The following is a 22,232-nucleotide window of genomic DNA, read 5'->3' on the forward strand; positions in this document are numbered from 1 at the left end:
AACATATCAACCAACAACTCAACGACTCCACCGAAATCTCAACCGGATCAACTAGAAAACTTTAACTCGCATGCGCATCCGTCCCCCCCAAAAATCCCCCGATCAACTTAGAAATGTCAAAATATTGTAACCTCAAAGTCCGAAAGTCCTTTTCAAATATAATTCATGATTTTTTACAGGTTGGGTAATGAAATTTCAAGGCAAATTCAAGTCTCGTTCAAAATGTTCAAACGACCACTTTCCGACTATAATGAATTTCAGAAAGTACTGAATCAAGCGCAAAATATTGTGGCGCTCACTGGAGCGGGTGTTTCGGCAGAATCGGGGATACCGGTGTTTCGTGGACCGGGAGGGTTGTGGCGTACTCACAGAGCCACCGATTTGGCGACCCCGCAAGCGTTCAAAGCAAATCCAGCGTTGGTGTGGGAATTTTACCATTACAGAAGAGAAGTTGCTTTCAACAGTCAACCAAACAAGGTATGTAAACAGTTTTGCAAGGCATCCAAGCCTGATTTAGAACTCATATTAATTGGGTGTTAAAAGTCATAGTGGTTATTTTGGTCAAGTGGTATTTGTAGGCCCACATTGCTTTAGCTAAATATGAAAAAATATGCCAAGAACAGGGACGTAAATTTAGTGTGATCACTCAAAATGTCGACGGTTTGCACAAAAGAGCAGGATCTAAGAATGTCCTGGAGTTACATGGGTGCCTCCAACAAGTAATTTGTACAAAGTGTAAGATAATTGAGATGAATATGAATAATCCAATTTGTGAAGCATTACGTGGAAGAGGGTTTGGTATTATGTAATAAATTTATGTAAACATTAACAGTGTAAAATCTAGAGACCCATCCAAGAAAGACCAAGATTTACCAATAATACAAGTTAAGGAGCTACCAAAATGCTCCAAATGTCAAGCACTAGTTAGACCATATATAGTCTGGTTTGGGGAAAATTTAGATCCAGATGTCCTTGAGAATGCAAGTAAAGTCAATTACTATATATGTTTCACAAAATTTTCACTGTAGAGTTTCAGGAGAATTGGTAGAAACCTGTGATCTCTGCCTGGTAATTGGTACTTCTTCAGTGGTGTATCCAGCTGCCATGTTTGCACCAACAGTAGCAGAAAGAGGGAAACCTGTAGCAGAATTCAATTTAAGTGAAGATCCTTTTGATGAAGAATTTAGGTGAACTATTTTTTATCTGTTTTTAATTCAACTTGACACAACTGGTTCATTTCATTTAGGATAGATTTTTTTTAACCATATAAAAAAAAATTAAAAATATGAAGAACAGAACTTAGCGTCTTAGCTTAATTTATGCAATTTTTATGTAAATACCAATCACAAAGTAATATTCCATCAAAAATTAAATTCAAATATGCTTTCAAAACATTTTTTTATCATATTCTTTTCAATTTTAGCTTCCACTTCTCTGGACCATGTGGCACTACTTTACCTAAAGCGCTGGGAATTGATTTGTAATAACCACCACCACCGTATGTTTTATCATCATGAGTGTTGAGTAATTGATAAACGAGGTGATAATCGGGAATTTTTATTACACATGGAATAAAATTTGAGAATAATAACTTAATAAATACATTCATAAAATGAGATTACAGAAATTTAATGCTTGTTTTAATTATTTTTGTTAATATGTTGACATAATTTTAACAACGCGCGCTGATAATAGTATGTAAATAAATTAAATAATAAATAAAATGTTCACACTTGAATATTTGTGTACAAGTAGGAATTCTCATATAAGTATTGCATTAACAAAATTTGGTTTATTATATTACAAAAATAATCTGTTTGAACTATAGTTGGGTGTTATTGTCAACCACTTGTTTACTACCCTCGCGAAGAAATGGTGCAATTTCCCACCCAACGTAATTAAAGCTATGACAAAAACTTAAAATATTGAAGGCATTTTATGGACAGAATTATATTTACAGTTAGGAATGTTAAAATTAAATATCCCAACTGAACAGGTGATGTTTGACCAACATATCTCGAACACCATCTTTCAGCGGTTGATTGTTAGTTTCTTTTTTCACTGGAAGTTCCCAATCCGGGTTCAAATTGAACGACAACTGCGACAAAATTCGCAAATCACATTTTATCTGCACCCACCCGGGACTGTACACGAAAGACCATGGATGGTACCTGGAAATAACCTCTAAATAAAACAAATTCAGTTTGTAAGGTCCACAGTACCATTTCTGCACAACCTCACTACAAGAACAAAGCACTTCAAGCCACAAATGCAAAACTTGTTCATTTAGGCCCATACAAATCAATGAGCGCAGTTTAACATCCATTTGAGCATGCGCATTATCGTGAGATAAGTTAACAGCTTGGACACAACGATATAACAACTGAAACCATCAAAGTGACTACTTATTTAATAATTTCTGTCGAACAACCGATCAACTTACTTCTTCTGGAGTTAAAACTTTGCCGTCTTCATCTAATCTATAAGTTTTACAAAGAACTAATCTACTGTATACTGAATTAAAGTCTTTTTCAACCTCTTTCGTTGCAGATTCTTCTATAAATAACCACGGATGGCAAGGTCCACCTTAAATTCCTTCATTATTGTTTTATATCGAAATCAGCATCAATTACCTAGGAAATTCGGCCTTTTCATTCCGTGTTCTAGCACTTGTTTAATAACTGGACATAGAGTTCCTCTGACTAGATCCGTTACTGTTTCTGAGATGCTGTCGTCCCCAGCGCTACTATATTGTTTACTTCTCTCGTCCAATAACTGAACAAATTTTGCGGGAAACCAGCCCCTTAACCCGTTCAATTCCCCAATCCAACAGTGTTCGTCTTTTTGACTTATTATCGTAATGATATCGTTTTTTCGAAATCCCAATTCGTCATCATCGTGTCTCTCGAAATCTGTAACTAAAAACGTTACCCTCACAACGATTTAATTAGCATTGTTACCTAATAAGGCCTTCGCGCGTCTTTTTCGATTCTTTGAGACGTTTATATAATTATCGTGGTCAGCGCTGTGACTTTCCATGGAATAGTCGGCAACCAACGAAATTTCAGTGTTTAATTTTGGATCTACTTGAAGGAAATGTCGTGCAATCTGTCAGATATAAAACGTTGACAAAACAAATCACTACTTAAGACATATAGAACGTACCTGTAAGATTGCTTCTCGTAAATCAACTAAAATCTCAGTTTGCTTTATGTTTTTGCATTTAATGTCATCCTCGCTGTTTTCATTAAATAAAAGAAGCTGAATTACAGATTTATTTTTCTTAACTTGACGCCTAAAATGTATCAAGTTATGGAAATACAAACACGAAAATTTAGATCAACCTTGCTAGATGTTGCTTTGGGAGATTAGGTGCTGCTTCAGGGTTGCCCACCAAAGCCCCCTGATCTGCCATTAAATAAGCTAAATGACGTCTTCTGTAAGTTTCAATCATAACTTCATTCAGTGAATTTGTCAACTGTTTGGAAACTTCAAATAACTTTTCCACATCATCTATATCACCAGGAATGTCAGATAGAGCGTTAAAAATTTGAGCAGAATTTTCGAGTTGCTTCAATTGAGGTTCTTTCATTTTCAACATGCTTAAAGTTATTTGAAATAAAACTATTGATCCTTCAAAGAAAAACAGATCCCATATTCTCAATAATATTTTCATGTGAACTGCACTGGCAAACAATGTTAAGAACCAATGAAGTGTTATTAATGATAACTCTATATCATGATTTTTTAATGTTTCATCAATGTCAACCAAAAAATTTGTGATGAGTGTGCGTAACACCCTCTGGTCAGCTTGAATCCCTATTAAAAAGAGGTTTTATCACTTGTTTTATGTCAGAGGTAAATTACCTAATAAAGTTGAGCTGTAGTAGGAGGCAGGTAATAAATCTTCAACTATTGTCACCATAATCCAAAATGCGTCTTCTTCTTCCAGAAGAAGCAAAAGTGAGGCAGCTATCATTCCAGTTCCTTGACAGTAGCTATAAGACAACAGTAAAAAAAAGTAGAGCTAATAATTAAACTGTCTACCCAATGTCTGGATACAGCCAGGCAATGCCCCTCAGTATCCGCCTCAATCTAGGTATCCCTGTACTGTTAATATGACTAAAACATGCATTTGTGGGCATGGTGTGTAACAAATCTTTTTCTATTTGTTTTGATGTCATCAGAGAATCATTACTGGACATTTTAACAATATCTTTATAACACAATTCTGACTGTTGTTTCTTTTCTAAAGCACCAGACATCCTCATCCACATTTGTGGCCGCAGTGAATGGGGAATTCCAGACTGTACCATTGAGCGCAACTTGTCAGTTCGTGGTAACCGAACTTCTACTTTATCCCAAGTTAAGTCTGAGACTTCTTTGTTATGAGAAAATTCTAAATGAGCAACCCACTGAAGTCTGTCTTGGGGATCTTCAACAAATGGTATACCTAGTAATTTATTTGAACTTTGCTCAGGACCATCTTCCTCATCAACACGAAAGCCAAACTCATCAAATCTACAATCAAGTGAGATGCAATACCTTGTGTCACCTATTTTTTAAAATACCTATATTCTGGTTGAGAATTGGGGTCATCAGGAATTACAGTTAATTTAGCCATGATGTCTTGGGGCCACATGCTAGGAGTTAAGGCGGAGAATGGTCCTCCTGGACTAGGAGTTAATAAATCATTCATGTTAAGTCCTTCAGAAAAATTTTCAATAAAGTAATCATCATCCACATCATCTTCAGATATTGCCAATTCCATTTCTCGTTTCTACAACACATACTATCAGGGAGTGCCACAGGATAAATTTCACTTACATTATGGTCTTCTTTACCAACGTAACCCTCACGGTCTCTGTGGCTGAATATAGATTTGGCAATATCCATTGTTTACTTTTGCTAATTTTTACAACTTTTAATGGAAAGACGTCGATTCGTCAATTTAAATTATATAATCAAAAATTCATACTACGTTTACAAAAATAAATGCTTATATTCAACAAAGGCAAGGTCAATACAACACAAATTAATAAATTGTCAAATCGTCGATAACAACATATGGGACATATGGTTATGATTAGTTGACGTTTCCCTTCCCTAGTAGAGTAGCTTCCTGCTTTATCGACAATTCTGTAACCAAATATTACGTCATGGCTCTACATTCGCATAAAAATTTAAAATTAGGGCAAGTAGGAAAATACGTATTCTCTTTTAAATAATAATAAATAAATTTTTATAATAACCGGCTTCATTGGACTACATTATTCCGCTGTTTAATACAAAATAAAGAATTATTACCTACTCCATATAAAAGTAAGACAATTTGTAACCAAAAAGAAACGCTAATTCAAAAACAAGATATAAACATGTAAAAAAAAGAAAAGAAGTAAAGAAGAAAAAAAGAAAATAATCCATAGGTGTGTTACTTTCATCTCTGCCTGGAATTTTTTTTTATCATTTTACGTTGAATTGTAAACAGTCCCTCGGCTTCGCCTCGTGCGTGAAATTAGTTCTCGCACTGGAAAATACACCTCCCGTACGTAATGTAAATAACTAATTCAATCCTGCACTGCAAGGGCGGCTGGTGTATAAGTGCTGCAGAGCTGCAGAACTCCCAAAATTACGAAAAAACCCGTAATATTACCCAAACAAAAGTTACCGGCATTTTTACACCACGGGCTGACTGGCTGTGTAAGCATAGATAATTGTGGAAGGCACCTATCTGGCACCTACATATATAATTGATTTCATATAAATGTTCATCAAGTGAGTTGTGCATTTGTAAAAGCACCTTTAATTTAGTTACATTACAAAAGTCACATTTATGAAGGTCATGTCCAATAAATCTTTACTCGGTAAAAATACAAAGACAAAAACAAATAAAAATTACTTTAATTTAATCAGTAAAAAGTCGTTTTGAAATCAGCAAACTAAAAAATTAGTCAAATCGGGTTCGCGCAGAGCAAGCAACTTTGAAAGTTAAAGTCACTAGCTTTAGCTTTACTACCAACAGAAAATCAGATTTTCATGGCTTGCTTAGATGCACATTTATATGAAATTGAGTATAGTGGGTCCAATCTCAGTGGCGGCCCTGGGGTAGAGCGAGAGGAGCGGCCGCTCTAGGCGCCAGGTGCGAAGGGGCGCCAAAATCCGATTTTTGAAAGTGTTTGTATTTTATTACCAGAAACTGATTCGAAGTTGTCGACTAAAGGGCGCCGAAAGACAACCTAGCTCTACCCTAATAAAGGGCTAGGGCCGCCGCTGTCCAATCTTTATATGGCCGGGAGTAGCCTAAAGCTATATGCACGACCTATTCACTTTTCTGTATGTCAACATGCATTTCGACATCACTCCATCACTGACTAACTATAACCTGCTATAACCAAGCGCTGAGTTGCAGCCTATAAGCAGGGCCGGCTCAGATAATTATACAGAATGGTCCAACACTTACCATTTTTGCAATACGCGGTTTCTAATTATCGAAAAAAATTTACGCTTGGCTAGGAAGAGACACACATTGGAGCTATAAGCCTGTCTCATTATTTTATTTATTATCAATTGGGTTTCGCGTCAGGAGGCGATAAAGTGAAATTAATCAAAATTCGATTATTTTTTTTAAATCTAAATATGTTCAAACTAATACAGAAAACAGAAATCTGAAAATAAAAAATATTAAAACGCATCACATTGCCGATTATTATTTATTATTTGTAATGAAGGTGCCGCACAACTGACAGGAATTTATGACGTATATAGTTACACTAACTGCCTAATCACAAACCAAACCAGAAATAAGATTTACAACACCCCATCGCTAAACTGCAGGTATAGTTTATTTTTTAATCAAAGAACCACAACACCGCAATTTACACCCAAAATAGAGCTGACAACATTGTACACTTTTGACATAGGGTGAAAAATCTCATCATAAAAAATTGAGGTTATTAGAGATATTAGTATCGCAGCATATTAATAAAGTTAATAACAACTAATAACAACTCATTTGAGAGTTTAATAAATATCTTACGTTGCGAGGCATTTTTAATAACACGTTCAAATTTTAGCTGCGAGTTTGCGTAGTTTCAAGGACATTAAAAATGACAGACGTTGGCTGGTATCACCAATAGATATCATTAAATACCCTAAATTTAGTAAAATTTTATATTTACAAACTTAAATCAACAGGTCGTGGTTCTTTGATTAAAAAATAGACTATATGTACTTACCCTGTCAGGGCCGAACTCGACTATTTTACGCCTAGCAATTTCGGCAAACATTCTGAAGAAATTGTCAAATAAACTACGTAATGAAGTTGAAATTATTCAATATTCAGTTTTCTAAAATATCTATTTTTCATTTAAAGAAAAATCCTTTACTTGCTGCGAATCGTTTCTATAATAAACTGGAATTTCACCAGTACTGACCTGAAAAATGGTTTCGGGGGAGCCGACAGCCCTGCGTCAAAAAGATTTATTGGGAGGCCATCACATTACGAGCTGTCCTATTCAGCTCTACCATAAACGCTCTTGGATTCCATCTTTCTTTAACTTGATATTTGATCGCAATTTTCACTATTATTTAATTATAATTCAAAGTCGGAAGTGGATCAATCAAAAAGGTGAGGAGTTCTGTAACTAGTAGAGAAAAAAAAAACTTTCAATATTTGGACCAATTTGATATTAAATCGCTATAAACTTAGCTCCATCACAAAAATTTAATTGAAAAAAATTGATCACGCTCAATCATAGAATATTAATTGTAGATTGTGCCTACCGAGTTTCAGAATTTTTGGACAATTATTAAATGTGTAATCGTAAAAATGGTAAAGTCCTCGTCTAGACTTAAATTGTAAATCATTTCACAATAGGGCAGCAAACCGTCTTATAACTACCATAATACCCTCTAACTTTATTGCCCCTTTGTTGTGCAGTGCCTACTCAAGGAAGAGCAAATTTAAGTGTTGGACCACCTGTATACCGATATACCGACTCGCACTAATTCCTAATTCTGAAATATGGTTTATTGAGAATATGCTATACGATGGTCCACCCTGTATAAGGCTTCATCAATTTTCCCGTATTACTTCAGTCAGTCATAAAATTTAAAAAATCGATTTTGATAAAAAAAAATATATTTTTTTTTGTACACGCTAATAATTCACAATTAATTCAAACACATTTACGAAATTTTCATCAAAAGAAAATTGTATTTTTATTCCTAATAGAAATTTTGGCTAAAATCATAAATCACACTAACAAAGAAACAGATCTTAAGGCACTGCACCCGGTAGTTTATGGTAGGGTGTTATATAACCTCGGACAAAAGTTGGTCGCACCCAACGGGCAACAATGACCGGTTTCTTACCTGTAAGTGTAAGTACCTGTAAGTGATTTGTAAACTGTTTCTTTGTCGGGGTGATTTATGATTTTAGTCAATATTTTTATTGGGGGTAAAAATACCGGGTGAGATGAGTTTTATCGTCAGCACGATTACCCCTATTAAAAAATTAGTAAAAATTAAGAAACTTTAGGGTTACATTCCCTTGATATAAGACTTCAAATGTGTGTAATCAATTTTCACTTATCACTAAATTCAGAGCCATAAAATTTAAAAAATCGATTTTGAGAAAAAAAAATTTTTTTTCGTACACGTTCATAATTCACAATTAATTCAAAGAACACATTTACGAAATTCGCATCAAAAGAAAATTATTCGTTTTTGAATTATTCCAATTTTAACATTAAGAGCGAAAAATGACCAAGATTTACAACTGCAGTGTCATAAATAAATATCTCATTGTTGGGAACATCTGTTGACCACTTTTCTAGTAATTCTTAAGTCCCTAAAGGGTATCATAAATAACCTACTTCAAATTCTTTTGTGGAACTGACCGCCCAATTTAATAATAAATCATAGCTAAATTTTAGGCTTTAATATCAAATTCCATTTATTTCAAAAACCGGTGATGTTTTCATGATTCAATGACACCAAATTTTTCCTCATCGAAAAATTATCTAAATCAATCTAGCGGTTATTGAATTAAAACGAAATATTTACCTGTTTCATTAAAAAAGTTTAAATTTTTACAAAATGTTCTACAGCGATACACAATCATTCCTGATTTTTTTGAGAATTTTAAATCGATTAGAAGCGGGTGTTTTCGTTCGGGTGGTAAAACTTGAATCATCCATCCTGTATAATATATTTTTATTTTAATAAGGAATTTTGTCTTAAGCCATAAATTAACTCTCAGTGAAAAATTATGTAAATTAATGTAGCAGTTATTGAATTAAAACAAAATCTTTACCTGTTTTATTAAAAATTTTGAAATTTTTACAGACTGTTCTAGAGTGATACACAATCATTCCTGAATTTTTTGAGAATTTTAAATTGATTAGAAGAGGATGTTTTCGCACTGACGATAAAACTCATCTCACCCGGTACTATAATTTTTAAGTCTCTAAAGGGTACCATAAACAAGCCACGTCAACCTCTTTTGTGGATGTGACCGCCCAATTTAATAATAAATCATAGCTAAATTTTAGGCTTTAATATCAAATTCCATTTATTTCAAAAACCGGTGATGTTTTCATGATTTCAATGACACCAAATTTTTCCTCATCGAAAAATTATCTAAATCAATCTAGCGGTTATTGAATTAAAACGAAATATTTACCTGTTTCATTAAAAAAGTTTAAATTTTTACAAAATGTTCTACAGCGATACACAATCATTACTGAATTTTTTGAGAATTTTTTTTTTTTTTGAGAATTTTAAATCGATTAGAAGCGGGTGTTTTCGCTCGGGTGGTAAAACTTGAATCATCCATCCTGTATAATATATCTTTATTTTAATAAGGAATTTTGTCTTAAGCCATAAATTAACCGAACAAGGACCCTACTAAGATGACGAGCCTGACCATGTAAAAATGCAACCCAAACTACATTTTACAAAGCACACATTATATACTGGTAAGTATTTAAAAATTAAATCAAGAACCCAAGAAGGTAGGTATTCTGTTAGTTTGAAAATTATATCTGTCATTGCATTTTTTGTTCATAATTCATATTTAGAATTTGAAAATGTTTTCGAACGATGACAGAACCGACATGACCCTACTTACCCATTATTTTTGTGATTTTAATTGCGTATTATTGTTATTGAATCATACTTTGTTGAGAGAGGTATTTTTCTGTCAGAACTGATAATGTAATAGGGATCGAGATAGTTTTATAAATCGTACTAATAGGTACTTTTATGACTTTATGAGGTTTGGAACGCTTGAGACAGCCCGTTGCTGTCGGCGGTCATGAATAACTCAAATTATTGAAGTTCTTCGTTCGTTTCTAAGGTACTTTACTTAAAATTTACTGAAAATTAAAACTTGGACTTTGGACAACATTATTTCAGTAATAAAAATGAGAATTTTATTCGATATATGAAGTCAAAATAGAGTTCTGACAACTTTTTTTCAAAATTTCTTTTGATATCTCCATCATGAAGCAAAATATCGAGAAAAAGATACATCTCATGAAGTTCTAAGACTGCAAAAATTCAAATCTCTACTACAGATAAAGAAAATATGATGCTGTCTTCAGTGCGACACACTGTACCTACCTATAAATATAAAAAGTACATATTTCCAATCACAATCTTAATTTGGAATTTGTTCGTAGTAAGTACATATTATTCCATATTTGTCCAGCATTATACTTATCGAATATTTGCTCTTTGTTAATTCGATTTATTTATTCATCGAAACTTTAAACTTTTTATCAGACATTTTAATTAATATCCTGCAACTACAATTTTGAATCTAACAAATTGATCGTACATTGAAAAAAATTACCTTACCTTTAATTTGTAACGTATTTTATTTTGTTACATTTATGTGTTTCGTTGGTATTCCTGTAAATTTGAAATAACGCGCTAGAATAAAAGTATTTTATTGGTGCATTTTTTCAAGTTTAATTCGTGGTCCTGATTGGTGTTACGTGTTGATTTCAGTTTAGGATTTGTCTTATTCCCCGAAGTAGTATACCGTTGCTTCTTACTTGAAATTGTTTCTTTTGCAATTAAACAACCAATAAAACGTAAGTAAAAACGAACATAATTACTTGTAGTGATAATATTCATAGAATAAACTATTTTGTCGAGTTCAAAATACTGTTTTTATGCCTTTACGAAATTGCAACAATTGGCGTTGTTAGTATTTTAAATTCTACAAATTGCAAACAATTATTGTATTTGTTACCAGTACCAATATTTAATCTTAAAGCAAAGAATAGTGACTGGTTGCACTGCTCTACCTAGCTCTTCAAAATGGAGGTAGAATGGTAGAAATGATCGAAAGTAATCGTACTCAGGTCTTGTGTGCCAAATCTTTGTCTGTATTTATTCTTTGCATAAACTATGTATCATGCCGGTATTTTGACGGATGTAAAGTAGATTAGTAGATATTTAAAAGTTTCAAATGTGATAATTATGCGAGGTGCGCAACTCCAATATGGCGCCGGCGCATTGCTCTAACCCCTCTAGGCAGTGTAGGTACTACAGGGTCATTATAAATGATTGTCCCATCGCTGTTGGCGTTGAAAACCCACACAAATTTTGGATGTGCCGCCAGCCTGGCAACGTTAGACAAACTATACAGCCTGTAACAGAAATAAGTACATTAATTTTAAATGGTAATAAAACTCAAGAGCAACAACTCTTCTAAAAAAAAAAAATAATTTCTAAACCTCGTTAATGAGTTAAAATTGTTTACAATTTTTCACAAATTTCGCTACCCGCCACTGGAGACCATACTACCTGCTCGTCAGGGATAACCGACTAAACAAAAATAGTTAATAGTATATGGGTGGTATTTAACTGTTTACCAAATTTATTCATACAAAAAAATACTTTCGTTTCCCAAAAATACTAAATGCTCACCAAAATTAATACCGGTAATTGTTCACTTTAACTACTTCCGGAATTTTCGCGTTTTTTCTGGCTAGACAGCCTCAGGACGCCCTCCTACATCGTTTCCCACCAGTCAAACCTTGTGCAAATGAAAATTTTCCTTACCCTTTAGTTAAACTAAGACTTGACGCGACCTTGAAACACAACAAGAGAGAAAAAAAAGGCATTTGCACAAGGTTTGAATGGTGGGACACGATCTAGGAGGACGCCCTGAGGCTGTCTATCCAGAAAAAACGCGAAAATTCCAGAAGTAGTTAAAGTGAACAATTACCTTAATACCATACATAATCCTAGAGCGATAACCAGATATTGACATCCTGCTAGTTTCTTATATTATTTGCTACTAAAAATAACTTTTGTTGCCTAAAAATGCTATATGTTCACCAAATTGTATTCCATATTTAATTCTGAAATGATAACCAGATAATTTTAATTTTTGTTAGTGTCTTATATTTATGCAGTAAAAAAAAAACTCTGTCTCACAAAAATACTAAATGTTTACTATATTTTATACAATATTCAATTTCAAATGGATACCCAGATTTTGACTTCTTATTAGCCTCTCATACAGAGTGTCTCATAATTAAAGCATTCCGACTCCAAAGCATTGCAGAGAATATGCCGTGAAGCAAGCAAGAACTTCTTGAAAAAAGTTTTTAAAAATTCTTAAGATTGTAACAAGTGTAACAATTTAAAGGAGTTTATTGAAAAAACTAATACAACACTTGTTAATTTGTAGGTATGTTAAACGGGTAGTTCAAAATAAAAATCTCTATCAGAATTACTAAAAAAAAATATGTAATTCTATTTGAAAAAATTTTTTTTGACAGTTTAGACTTGAAGCCCATGGGGCTATACTTGCATTTATTAGGCCATTTTGTAGCTTATTAACAACCATTTATTATATTGTTATACGAGTTGCACAAGATAGTCTATTGTCGAAGGAGAGGGTTTAGAACACGACGAACGCAGTGAGGAGTGTTCTAAAGGAACTAGTTCGACAACCTGTCTTTTGCAACGAGTGTAACATGCTATTTTTTCTACTTCGACTTCATTAATTTATTTTTTTTAAATATAAAATTATTATCTAGTGACTTATTTTAATGGAATGTCATTTCATTGAAAATTAAATTTTAAATGGTTTCAATACAAACCCCAAATTCAATTACCACTAGAAACGATGCTATAAAATTGATCTTTGTGAAACTGTTTTCGATGTCACAAAATGCTCATTGTGACACCGAAGTAGAAAAAATTCATTTACGAGTATTTGTCAAATATCTGTGACGACCGCTTCTAAGCATTTTTACGAAAACAATATTATACTGGCCATTGTTAGAGCCTGTGCTTAGAAGATTTACATAAACGGCTGAACGGCTCGTTAATTTATGGAGGGGAAAATGCTAAAAAAATTGCCGATTTGGAAAAAGTGGTACATACATAGAAAAATTGTTCATCTTGACGAGGTCTGTTACTGGTTAAAATTAATGTACTTATTTCTGTGACACCTTGTGTATATCGGGTGTTTTTTTAAATTTCACCTCGTAGTAGACGTTGAAGAGTCGATTATGAACGCACCACTCGTGTAAAACGTAAGATTTAAACAGCTGATCCGTGATCCGTAACCTGTATAATGCGTTCACAATCGAGTCTTCAACGCCTACTATGAGGTGAAATTTAAAAAAACACCCGATATAATAGACACTAGACAGATTTCCACTACCGCCACCTGTCGGCGATACTAGTCTCACTTATGTTATGAGGCTTGCGGCACATTCAACTACGCCACCAACGCCTACTGCGATGGGACAATCATTTATAATGACCCTGTACGACTGACCAAAAAGAAAATAAACCAAGAGTGTTACCTCATCTTTTGTTTTATCGAAACATTTCTCTTACTTTGATTGTACACAAAATTATACCGGGTGACATTTAATGATTGAAATTATTTTTGTTGAGTTGGTAACACATTTACGATTTTATGTTTGTACATTGACTGACAAATTCAAATATGACAGTTTAAAAGTAAAAATAAATAAAATTGTCATCACGATTTGCCAAATGACTATATAGGCGTATCAGTTATTCGAGAGTGTCAACCCACTAAATTTGTCTCAATCACCCGATATTTGTTATGCACAGTCGTTTTATTGGTTACCACTTATGCTGAGATAATTGTTGTTTAGTTACAGTAAAGGTCTGTAAACTTTGCCGAAATCGAAAAGTTGTTTTCTAGGTTACCAACAGCATATCGTTGACGTTTATTTGACACATAGAACTATATTTATGTCAGTATGTAGTTCAATGGTTGGACATTTCAGCGAAAGCTTATAAATGACCCATTCTTACGAATGTAAAATGTTGCTCTTGTTTATTTTATACATTTTCCCTATTGTCAGATGATAATAATAATAAAATGCACAATTATAATTCCAACGTCTAAAATTCATGAGGTATGATTTATTATAAAGTAGCATTTGAAACCATCAATTGACTACCCCCATGCATTGAACACTTATTTCTATAGAATTCCGCTACGACATGACCAATAATTTGCAACGCCTCTTCTCTGATTTGTTTTCTTTTTGATCACATTGTACTATAAAGTTTTTTTTTTATTTGGCGTTGAAGAGTCGATTGTGAATGAACCAGTCGTTTTAAAAACAATGATTTTTCAAACTGCATATTGAAAACACGCAAAAAGTGAGGTTACATTTAAACAGCCGATCTAAATTGTAATCCGGTGGTACGTTCACAATCAACTCTTCAACGCCAAGTTCGCCGCCTTTAAAAAAACACTCGTTAAAATACACATTGCTCAAACCCCTCTACTACATACTGCCTAGAGGGGTTTGAGCAATGCCACCCAATTATGATAATTGTCTAAATTATATTTATAAAATATGGTAATACTAATAATTTAATAACCATCCTTTCAATTCTTGTCAAAGGGGTTAAAATTTACCAAACACTTGGAAAGAATTTTTATTTTTATAAATCATTAACCTTGATTTATCGTGTAGTCTATTTCCTTGTTGCAGTGAAAAATGGCACCTAATAAAGTTTCTCCCAAAAAGTACAACGCTTCAAAGACCCTGTGGACATGGCATAAGAGCGCAAGAGCTCAGGTGTTGTTTCTATTGAAGAAAGAGCAAGTTAAAGCAAAAAGTCGTTTAACTGCTGAGATTGCAACCCACGATCCAAGTACTAGTTCTCACTTGCCCATGGAGGACAGGGCAGTAAAAATGGTGCGGGAGGCAGCTGAGATATACTTAGACGAAATAATGCAAGGTAAACAAAATATACAATAAATGGCAAATTAATTGAATTCTTATGTTCTTATACGGCTGAAGGTTTCATTAAAAGTGAGTTGTCTTGTCAGGTAACAACATTATTTAATATCAAGGGCTTGGACAAAATATCGACTATTTTTATGACTTTTTTTTTATAGAATCGTCACAAATTGCAATAGCAGATAAAATATGAGATACTAACAATTTTTTAATCTGTTTTAGATTTCACGGTTATGGACTATATCCAATAAGTAAATCCTATAAGGTATTAATTACGTTCAAACGGACATACCATGTTCCACATACATATCTACATATATATCTTTTGTTAGTTTTTCATTGTTCGAATTGATTTTTCGTTCTTACATGTTTTTTGTTTTGCATTTTTCGTTTTGAATTTTTTCAATAAAATTAATAAAAACAAGTTTCGTATTTTTTTACTTCGGGAACTTGTTAAAATAATCTCAAGCCGCCCCTGGCCTCAATACTTGGACGTCGATGATTGGTGGAAATATTAGTAAGTAGTAGGTGGCGTTGTCGGCGTGAAATTTGGACATGTGTCAAGTACATGTATCAATTTATCGTGATAGTGGTGATGTTGGAAGTGTAAATCGACGAAAAATGCACCGATTACTGTTTTTGTTCATTTGTATAACATCCGGAACTTATGCAGAGCAAGCGAGTCAACAATTAATAAACAAAAATGTCGAAAGAACAATCGATTTAACATCACAATTAGTCAAAATAACGTCGACCATAACCTTAGAAAATACCGGTAAAGAAACTGTACGTACCTTTCTTGTTGCTTTGGAACCAGAGACCGTCGGCAACTTATCCTACATATCAGTGAAAGACTCACTGAAAGAAGACTTGAAATTCATTCCAACAAAAATAGAAAACCAGATTGAAGCCTACACTGTACAGTTCAAACAAGCTTTAGCGCCAGGCCGCACAGCAACTCTGAGCCTCGAAACCATTTTCACGAAAGGTTTGGTTCCATATCCTAATAGCATAACGCAGAAAGAAAAACAGCTGGTGCGTTATTTTGGTAACCATTATTTCTACACCCCATACTTGACGACTAAACAAACTACTACTGTCACACTCAGCTCTCGAAGTGTTGAAAGTTACACTAAACTTAAACCGGTAACACAGTCTGATTCTACCATTACCTATGGACCTTACAATGATGTTGCACCATTGACCCAAGACAGATTGATCCTGCATTATGAAAATAATTCACCATTCCTAACTGTGACGCGTTTGGAACGTTTGATCGAAATATCTCACTGGGGCAACATCGCTGTTGAAGAAAATGTCGAAATTTTACACACCGGTGCCAAGTTAAAGGGTTCCTTTTCTCGATACGACTATCAAAGGGACACCAGCAGCAGCCATCACAGTATCAAGTCATACCGGACAATACTCCCAGCTGCAGCATATAACATCTATTATCGTGACAGCAATGGAAATATCTCCACTTCACAAGTGAGAACTCGTAAAGACTGGATTGAACTAGAACTCAGACCGCGTTTTCCGCTCTTTGGGGGCTGGCGCAGCTCCTACACTTTGGGGTACAGCGTGCCAAGCTACCAATATTTATTCAGAAAATCTAGTAGCGAATATGTTCTAAATATGCGACTTCTTGACCATGTTTTCGATGATATGCATGTAGAAGAATTGGAAACATCAGTAGTTTTGCCTGTTGGAGTGTCAAATGTTCAAATTACCACTCCATTTGATGTAGAAAGATTGGCTGATGGAGTTACTTATAAATATTTGGATCATTTGGGAAGAAGCGTAATCAGATTAAAGAAAACTAATTTGGTGGAACAGCACATTCAAGATTTAGAGATTGTGTATCACTGGAAATCACTTCTGCTGCTGCACGAGCCTATTTTGTTGGCCCTCGCACTATACGTTTTGTTTATTTTTGTTATTATATATGTGCGACTTGATTTTTCCATTCACAAGCCAGAACATAGTAAAAAAGAATAATTTGTTGAATATTGTTCACATTTTTCATTTTGTTCACCTGTTTTTTTCATGAATAGTTTCGGTGTGCATTTGATTATAAAAATAAATAACGTTTTATACTACTTGTGTAGTCCTCAATGTTTCATTTTGCAAGTCAAGTTACACCAATGATCGATGGCGGCAAATAAACCAACATTTAATATAAAATATTCAAACTTTATTAAAAAAAAAAAACAACTTCATCACAAAATATTAATAACACTCATCAAAACATTAAAACCTCAAATCAGAACATAAAAAATATCAAATTGAACTAAAGAAACTTATTTAAATTTAAAAAACTTATTTTGTCTCCTCGGGGTCCTGAAAACAACAACATAAATAAAATGATTACGGAGATGAAATATATTATTACAGGTTTTGATGCCGGTTCTGACTTTTCTGATAACTCCTGAGACAATAATGTTGCATCCACGGTGGATTTGGGAACATTTTTAGGATATATGTAAGTCTTTTTAACGGGTGTATCACCGGCATGTCCTGTGGAATCGACATTATCTTGTAATGTTTTTAAATAATCAATCGAGTGTTGAACAAACTGCTGCACGGTAGCATTACAGTTTTCTTTAAATTGTGTGATCAGCCTCATGTTGTACTCCATCAGCTGAGTACATCCCGATTCCGCTTGTGCAACATCTTCTTTTATAGAATCAATTCTTTTTTCCCATTCGAGCATATCTTTTTTAAGTTCCTAAAATAGAAAGCATGAACAACAAAGAAATTCGTATAAAATACAATCAACAGAAAGATATAAAGGGCGGCTACGGAAAAGAAAACTTTACAAAACAATCGACACTAACGACGGTTTTGCCGTAATTCTAACAAATAAGATTGCCTGTGTTAAGCCCAGTCACCATTTTCTTCATTCCCATTTCGAAAATACGATTCCGTCCTGAATACCTTACGTTCCGGAATGAAAGAAACATCATTAAATTTTTTTTACAAATGTCGCAACTGACAATTGACAGTTCTCGATTATTTTATTTTCCACAGCCGTCCCTTCAAATTTTTATAAATAATAAAAACCTACAAGACTGCGATGACCCAAATTTTTATTAACGGCTCCTGTCATTTGTGTCACGAAGTGTTTTACTTTATTCTTGTCCCCAAGAGCTTGCTTGCGCAAATTGGCTTCATTGTCTTCAGCAACCTTTCTCGCAGATTCGGCAGCAGCTTTATGGGATGTCACAGTTGTACTCAACTGAAAAGAGTCACATGTTGGTCAAAATATTTATACATATTTTAAACTTACGTTTTGTACGTAATCGTTTACTCTTTCTCTGGCTCGTGCAGCTTGTTGGTTGCGCTGATTTTGTTTAATTAATTCCATCATCTCCTTCATTCTTTGTTCCACAACCAGAGACTCCGCCGTGCACTCTTCTTCTTCTTTTTTGGCATCCAGAAGTTCAGTTTTAAGTACCGATATGAACTTTCCTTCTTTCTCAATCCGTCCTTCGACGCGCGCTTTCCTTTCCTTTATATCTTTTTTAATCTGTTCCAATTGATTTGTTATTTTAACCCCAGTTTGTTCTTTTTGAGTCATGTTCGCATTTACCTTAAAATCATTAATCATCAGTTAAAAAATATATTAGTATAATATGACTCTTTAAGTTGTGCACTAAACTCACAATGTTAAGGCACTGCTTTAACCCATTTTCCAGCTCAGTGTTCTTTCTCTTAAAGTAATTCCTTAACTCATCGAGTGAATCTGCGATTTCACCCCGATTTTGTAAATGCGAAATACTATTTTCATAAGTGTCAGATACGAATTTTTCGATATTTTTCCCGTCAAAGTTGTTGACGTCGCTTTTGAACAACTCATCGGAATTCAAGTTGTAACTTTTGAATTTATCTTGAATGTCCAATGAGAACTGTTTCATTCGATCCAAATTGTTAACGTGATCATTTTGTAAAGTCTGATTCGCCTCTTGAACTTTACTGACTTGAGTGCTCTGACTCTGAGTATAATGCTCAGCCGTGTTTTTAATCTCTTTCATGCACCTTGCACAAAGCGACAACATGTCTTCAGAAAGTTTAGCGTTGTTAATGTTTGTATTGCACTTGTCTTGATATTTCTTATGGTATATCTCCACCTCTTTTGTGGTATTTTTACACACGTCCATCAGTATATTAGCAGAGTTAACCAGTTCTTCCTGCCTTTCTACTAAATGATCCACTCGATCTTTGTCTTTCTTAACTACCTCTTCCTTTTCTTTCAAAGCCTTCTTCGAACTCTCCAAATATCTGTTGGTTTTTTCGAACGATTCGTTCAAACTTCGATACTGCGACTCCCGAGAGAGCATATGTTCTTCCAACTCTCTGATCTCTCTTATCAAATCCAGTATCTTCTCGTTGTTCACTTTTACATCTTGTGTCATTTTCTCGTACGTTTGGGCACTGACGTACAATCCCTCCCTAAACGTGGCAGCCCATAGTTCCCCCTTCAGATGGCAAATCTTATCTTCAAGCTCTTTCAAAAAGTTCGCTTGTTTTTTATTCACGTCAACCAACGGAAAGTTTATCACGTTTCTTGCGAGGGTACCTACGTCGAAAGAACTGACCGTTTCATCCCAAGCATTACTGCTCGGGGAAAACGTAACAATCATAGAAGTCTTCGAATTGCCACCCAAACTATCCTGTAAGATCCTTGTGAGCTTCGAATCTCTACGTCAAACAAAAATTAGTAATCTGAATTGAGTAGTTCCAGGGTCTCACCTGTAAGGAATGTGTACCATTTTTTGTCCCAAATCTTTAATCACTTTACCCAATGTTAGAAGAGACTTGTTAACGGTGGCCGTCTCCCTGGCCCTCACGTCTAGAGCTGCGGACCGACTGGCATTTTCGCTACCTGCTAAATCGACTAGATGGAGACGTCCAGTTTTGACTATTTCCTCGCCATTTGGGGTTTGTTCTCTCGTGTTAATTAAAAACGTGAATAGAAGATGAGAACGTGAACTTTGCAAGTTGAGGTTTGTGGCTGAATTCTGTCTTTGTGTTATGCCAATGGACAGCCAATCGAAGACGTCTCTAGTATTAAAAACTGTGACCTTTGACAGATCTTTCAAGCAAATTGAGCCTTTAGTTAAGGGGTCATCATATATCCTACGAAGATAATGAATTTATTTATTTACATGTTTCATTTGTGGGATAGACAAACCTTAACGGCAAACTTCCGTTTAATAAATCCCGGACTTCCTCATTATAAATCTCTATTAATGACATTCTTGCTGTGTAATCAGTTTGTGGATTTAATTTACTTAGCAGCAAGAACAAATGTTCTGAAGCTCTGGGTACTAAACCGACGAAAGGATCCTACAAGGTGGTAGCAAATTTTAAAGTTTATTTCCATCCGCCATCCAGAACTGTATTCACTGGTTATTTATATTAAGGTTTTAGAAAAAAAAATCTCTGGGATCTTTTGATCAAAATGAGTTTATCGTAACTCGGAAAAAGGATGAGTCACAACAATACATAAAATAAATATTGTATGCTTCAATGGATGTTTAACAATCAAATAAATACTCCAAATCTGGAGAATGGCCCAAATATAAAAATAGTGATTTTTCAAGTTCTACGTCCATTACCTAAATATTAGTTTCCTGCTAAGTATGAATCCAATTTCATAAAGAAGTATTTATAATACATTAAAGATAATTACATAATTCATTGTGCCAAGGGAGAAATATATTGGTGATCTGACTTGACTTGACACAAGTCTTGAAAGCTTTAAGGCAGTTCTATATAACAATCGCTTAAAATTTTGATATTGTTATGTATCAAAACAGCAAATATTTGTGATTGCTCTCATATTCTACATATTAAAATACTTTTTTATAATGTAAATGTAAACTCCAGAGATATTTGAATTTTGAAATTTCTTATCATTCTAATTGGTAAAACATAATTTGAGAAATTTAATGAAATGAAAACTAAAAAATGTATGAAAATGTGAAATAAATGAAACTAATGGATGGATAAAAAAATACATATGGAGGGCTACTTTTGAGTTACACATGACAGACGATGCTTGCAGGAAAAGTAAAGGTAAGGGATACCATGCATCGAGGTATTACTAAAATTTAAATCATCTTGATTAGTGTATATTTCATTTACTTGTTGCAAATCAGCTTCTGGATTGATAGGATTTGGACCCAACATTGTGTAGGTTTTCCCAGTTCCTGACTGTCCATAAAGAAAAACGGTACAATTATATCCAGAAATTATGTTCGAGATCATCGGAGCGACGACGCGATTATAAATCTCAAACTGTGTTACGGCCTCTCCAAAAACTTGATCAAAGTTGTATTTCTTGTCGACGGTTCCCCCCCTTATGGTGATTTCTCTGGGAGTAGTGCTGTGCACAACACTCCAACACTTCAAATCTATTTCGTGTCTGAGTAGCGGTCTATAATTTTTCAATCAATCTATGATGCCAAATTTTTAACTCATACTTACCGTTGTCTTGCGTATACTTTCATCGGAGAACCTTTTCTGTCGGCGGTACTCATCTTTGTTATTTATCACAACACTTTTATAAATATAAACACAAGCGCAAATCACAAACACTTTTTTGCGACAAAACTTCGTTACCTTTTGAAATTAGAAATTGTAACGAAAACTGCTGCACCAACAAAATGGAACAAAAATAACTGGAACCAACTTCCAGTGTTGCCAATCTTTCGATCTCTAACTCAAAACATGAAATTTTAATAAGGTTATGTTGATTTTTTACACATTTGTTTATAAATTAATTTATAAAAAATATGATCAGAAAGATCATCTTAACAAACTCACCTTTTCATAAAAAATGCAAATAAATATTCTTTATGTACGCGAAAAAACTTTAACTGCCATTTAAATACTTTATTTATTCAAAAATTCTACTACAAATTATTTTTTAGTTGGTAACACTGCAGCATTCCAGCA

At 34.1% G+C, this 22,232-nt stretch overlaps 4 protein-coding genes across 4 annotated transcripts; 2 read left to right on the forward strand and 2 right to left on the reverse strand.

Annotated features, from left to right (window-relative positions):
• LOC138139976 (NAD-dependent protein deacylase-like) lies at window positions 1–1,632 on the forward strand. Its single transcript, XM_069060608.1, has 6 exons — window positions 1–126; window positions 180–477; window positions 579–793; window positions 845–984; window positions 1,037–1,187; window positions 1,424–1,632. Exons 1-6 carry the CDS (start codon window positions 71–73, stop codon window positions 1,482–1,484), a joined length of 921 nt encoding a protein of 306 aa, XP_068916709.1. The 5' UTR covers window positions 1–70; the 3' UTR covers window positions 1,485–1,632.
• Window positions 1,542–5,112, reverse strand: LOC138139971 (small G protein signaling modulator 3 homolog). The gene is made up of 11 exons (XM_069060601.1): window positions 4,828–5,112; window positions 4,572–4,780; window positions 4,048–4,521; window positions 3,868–3,998; window positions 3,345–3,819; window positions 3,166–3,295; window positions 2,961–3,108; window positions 2,634–2,912; window positions 2,444–2,586; window positions 2,223–2,383; window positions 1,542–2,171 (listed from the first exon to the last, which is right to left on the reverse strand). The coding sequence occupies exons 1-11, from the start codon at window positions 4,894–4,896 to the stop codon at window positions 1,976–1,978; spliced, it is 2,415 nt and encodes an 804-aa protein (XP_068916702.1). The 5' UTR covers window positions 4,897–5,112; the 3' UTR covers window positions 1,542–1,975.
• A 10,687-nt stretch (window positions 5,113–15,799) lies between these two features.
• Window positions 15,800–17,368, forward strand: LOC138139781 (dolichyl-diphosphooligosaccharide--protein glycosyltransferase subunit 1). Its single transcript, XM_069060262.1, has one exon. It carries the CDS (start codon window positions 15,825–15,827, stop codon window positions 17,265–17,267), a length of 1,443 nt encoding a protein of 480 aa, XP_068916363.1. The 5' UTR covers window positions 15,800–15,824; the 3' UTR covers window positions 17,268–17,368.
• Window positions 17,369–17,441: 73 nt separating this feature from the next.
• LOC138139780 (kinesin-like protein KIF11) lies at window positions 17,442–21,947 on the reverse strand. The gene is made up of 9 exons (XM_069060261.1): window positions 21,762–21,947; window positions 21,420–21,711; window positions 20,464–20,618; window positions 20,022–20,408; window positions 18,935–19,970; window positions 18,559–18,861; window positions 18,337–18,507; window positions 17,662–17,997; window positions 17,442–17,609 (listed from the first exon to the last, which is right to left on the reverse strand). Exons 1-9 carry the CDS (start codon window positions 21,812–21,814, stop codon window positions 17,589–17,591), a joined length of 2,754 nt encoding a protein of 917 aa, XP_068916362.1. The 5' UTR covers window positions 21,815–21,947; the 3' UTR covers window positions 17,442–17,588.
• Between the last annotated feature and the right edge of the window lie 285 nt (window positions 21,948–22,232).

This window comes from Tenebrio molitor, chromosome X (assembly GCF_963966145.1).
Source record: "Tenebrio molitor chromosome X, icTenMoli1.1, whole genome shotgun sequence".
In the NCBI taxonomy this organism is placed as follows: domain Eukaryota; kingdom Metazoa; phylum Arthropoda; class Insecta; order Coleoptera; family Tenebrionidae; genus Tenebrio; species Tenebrio molitor.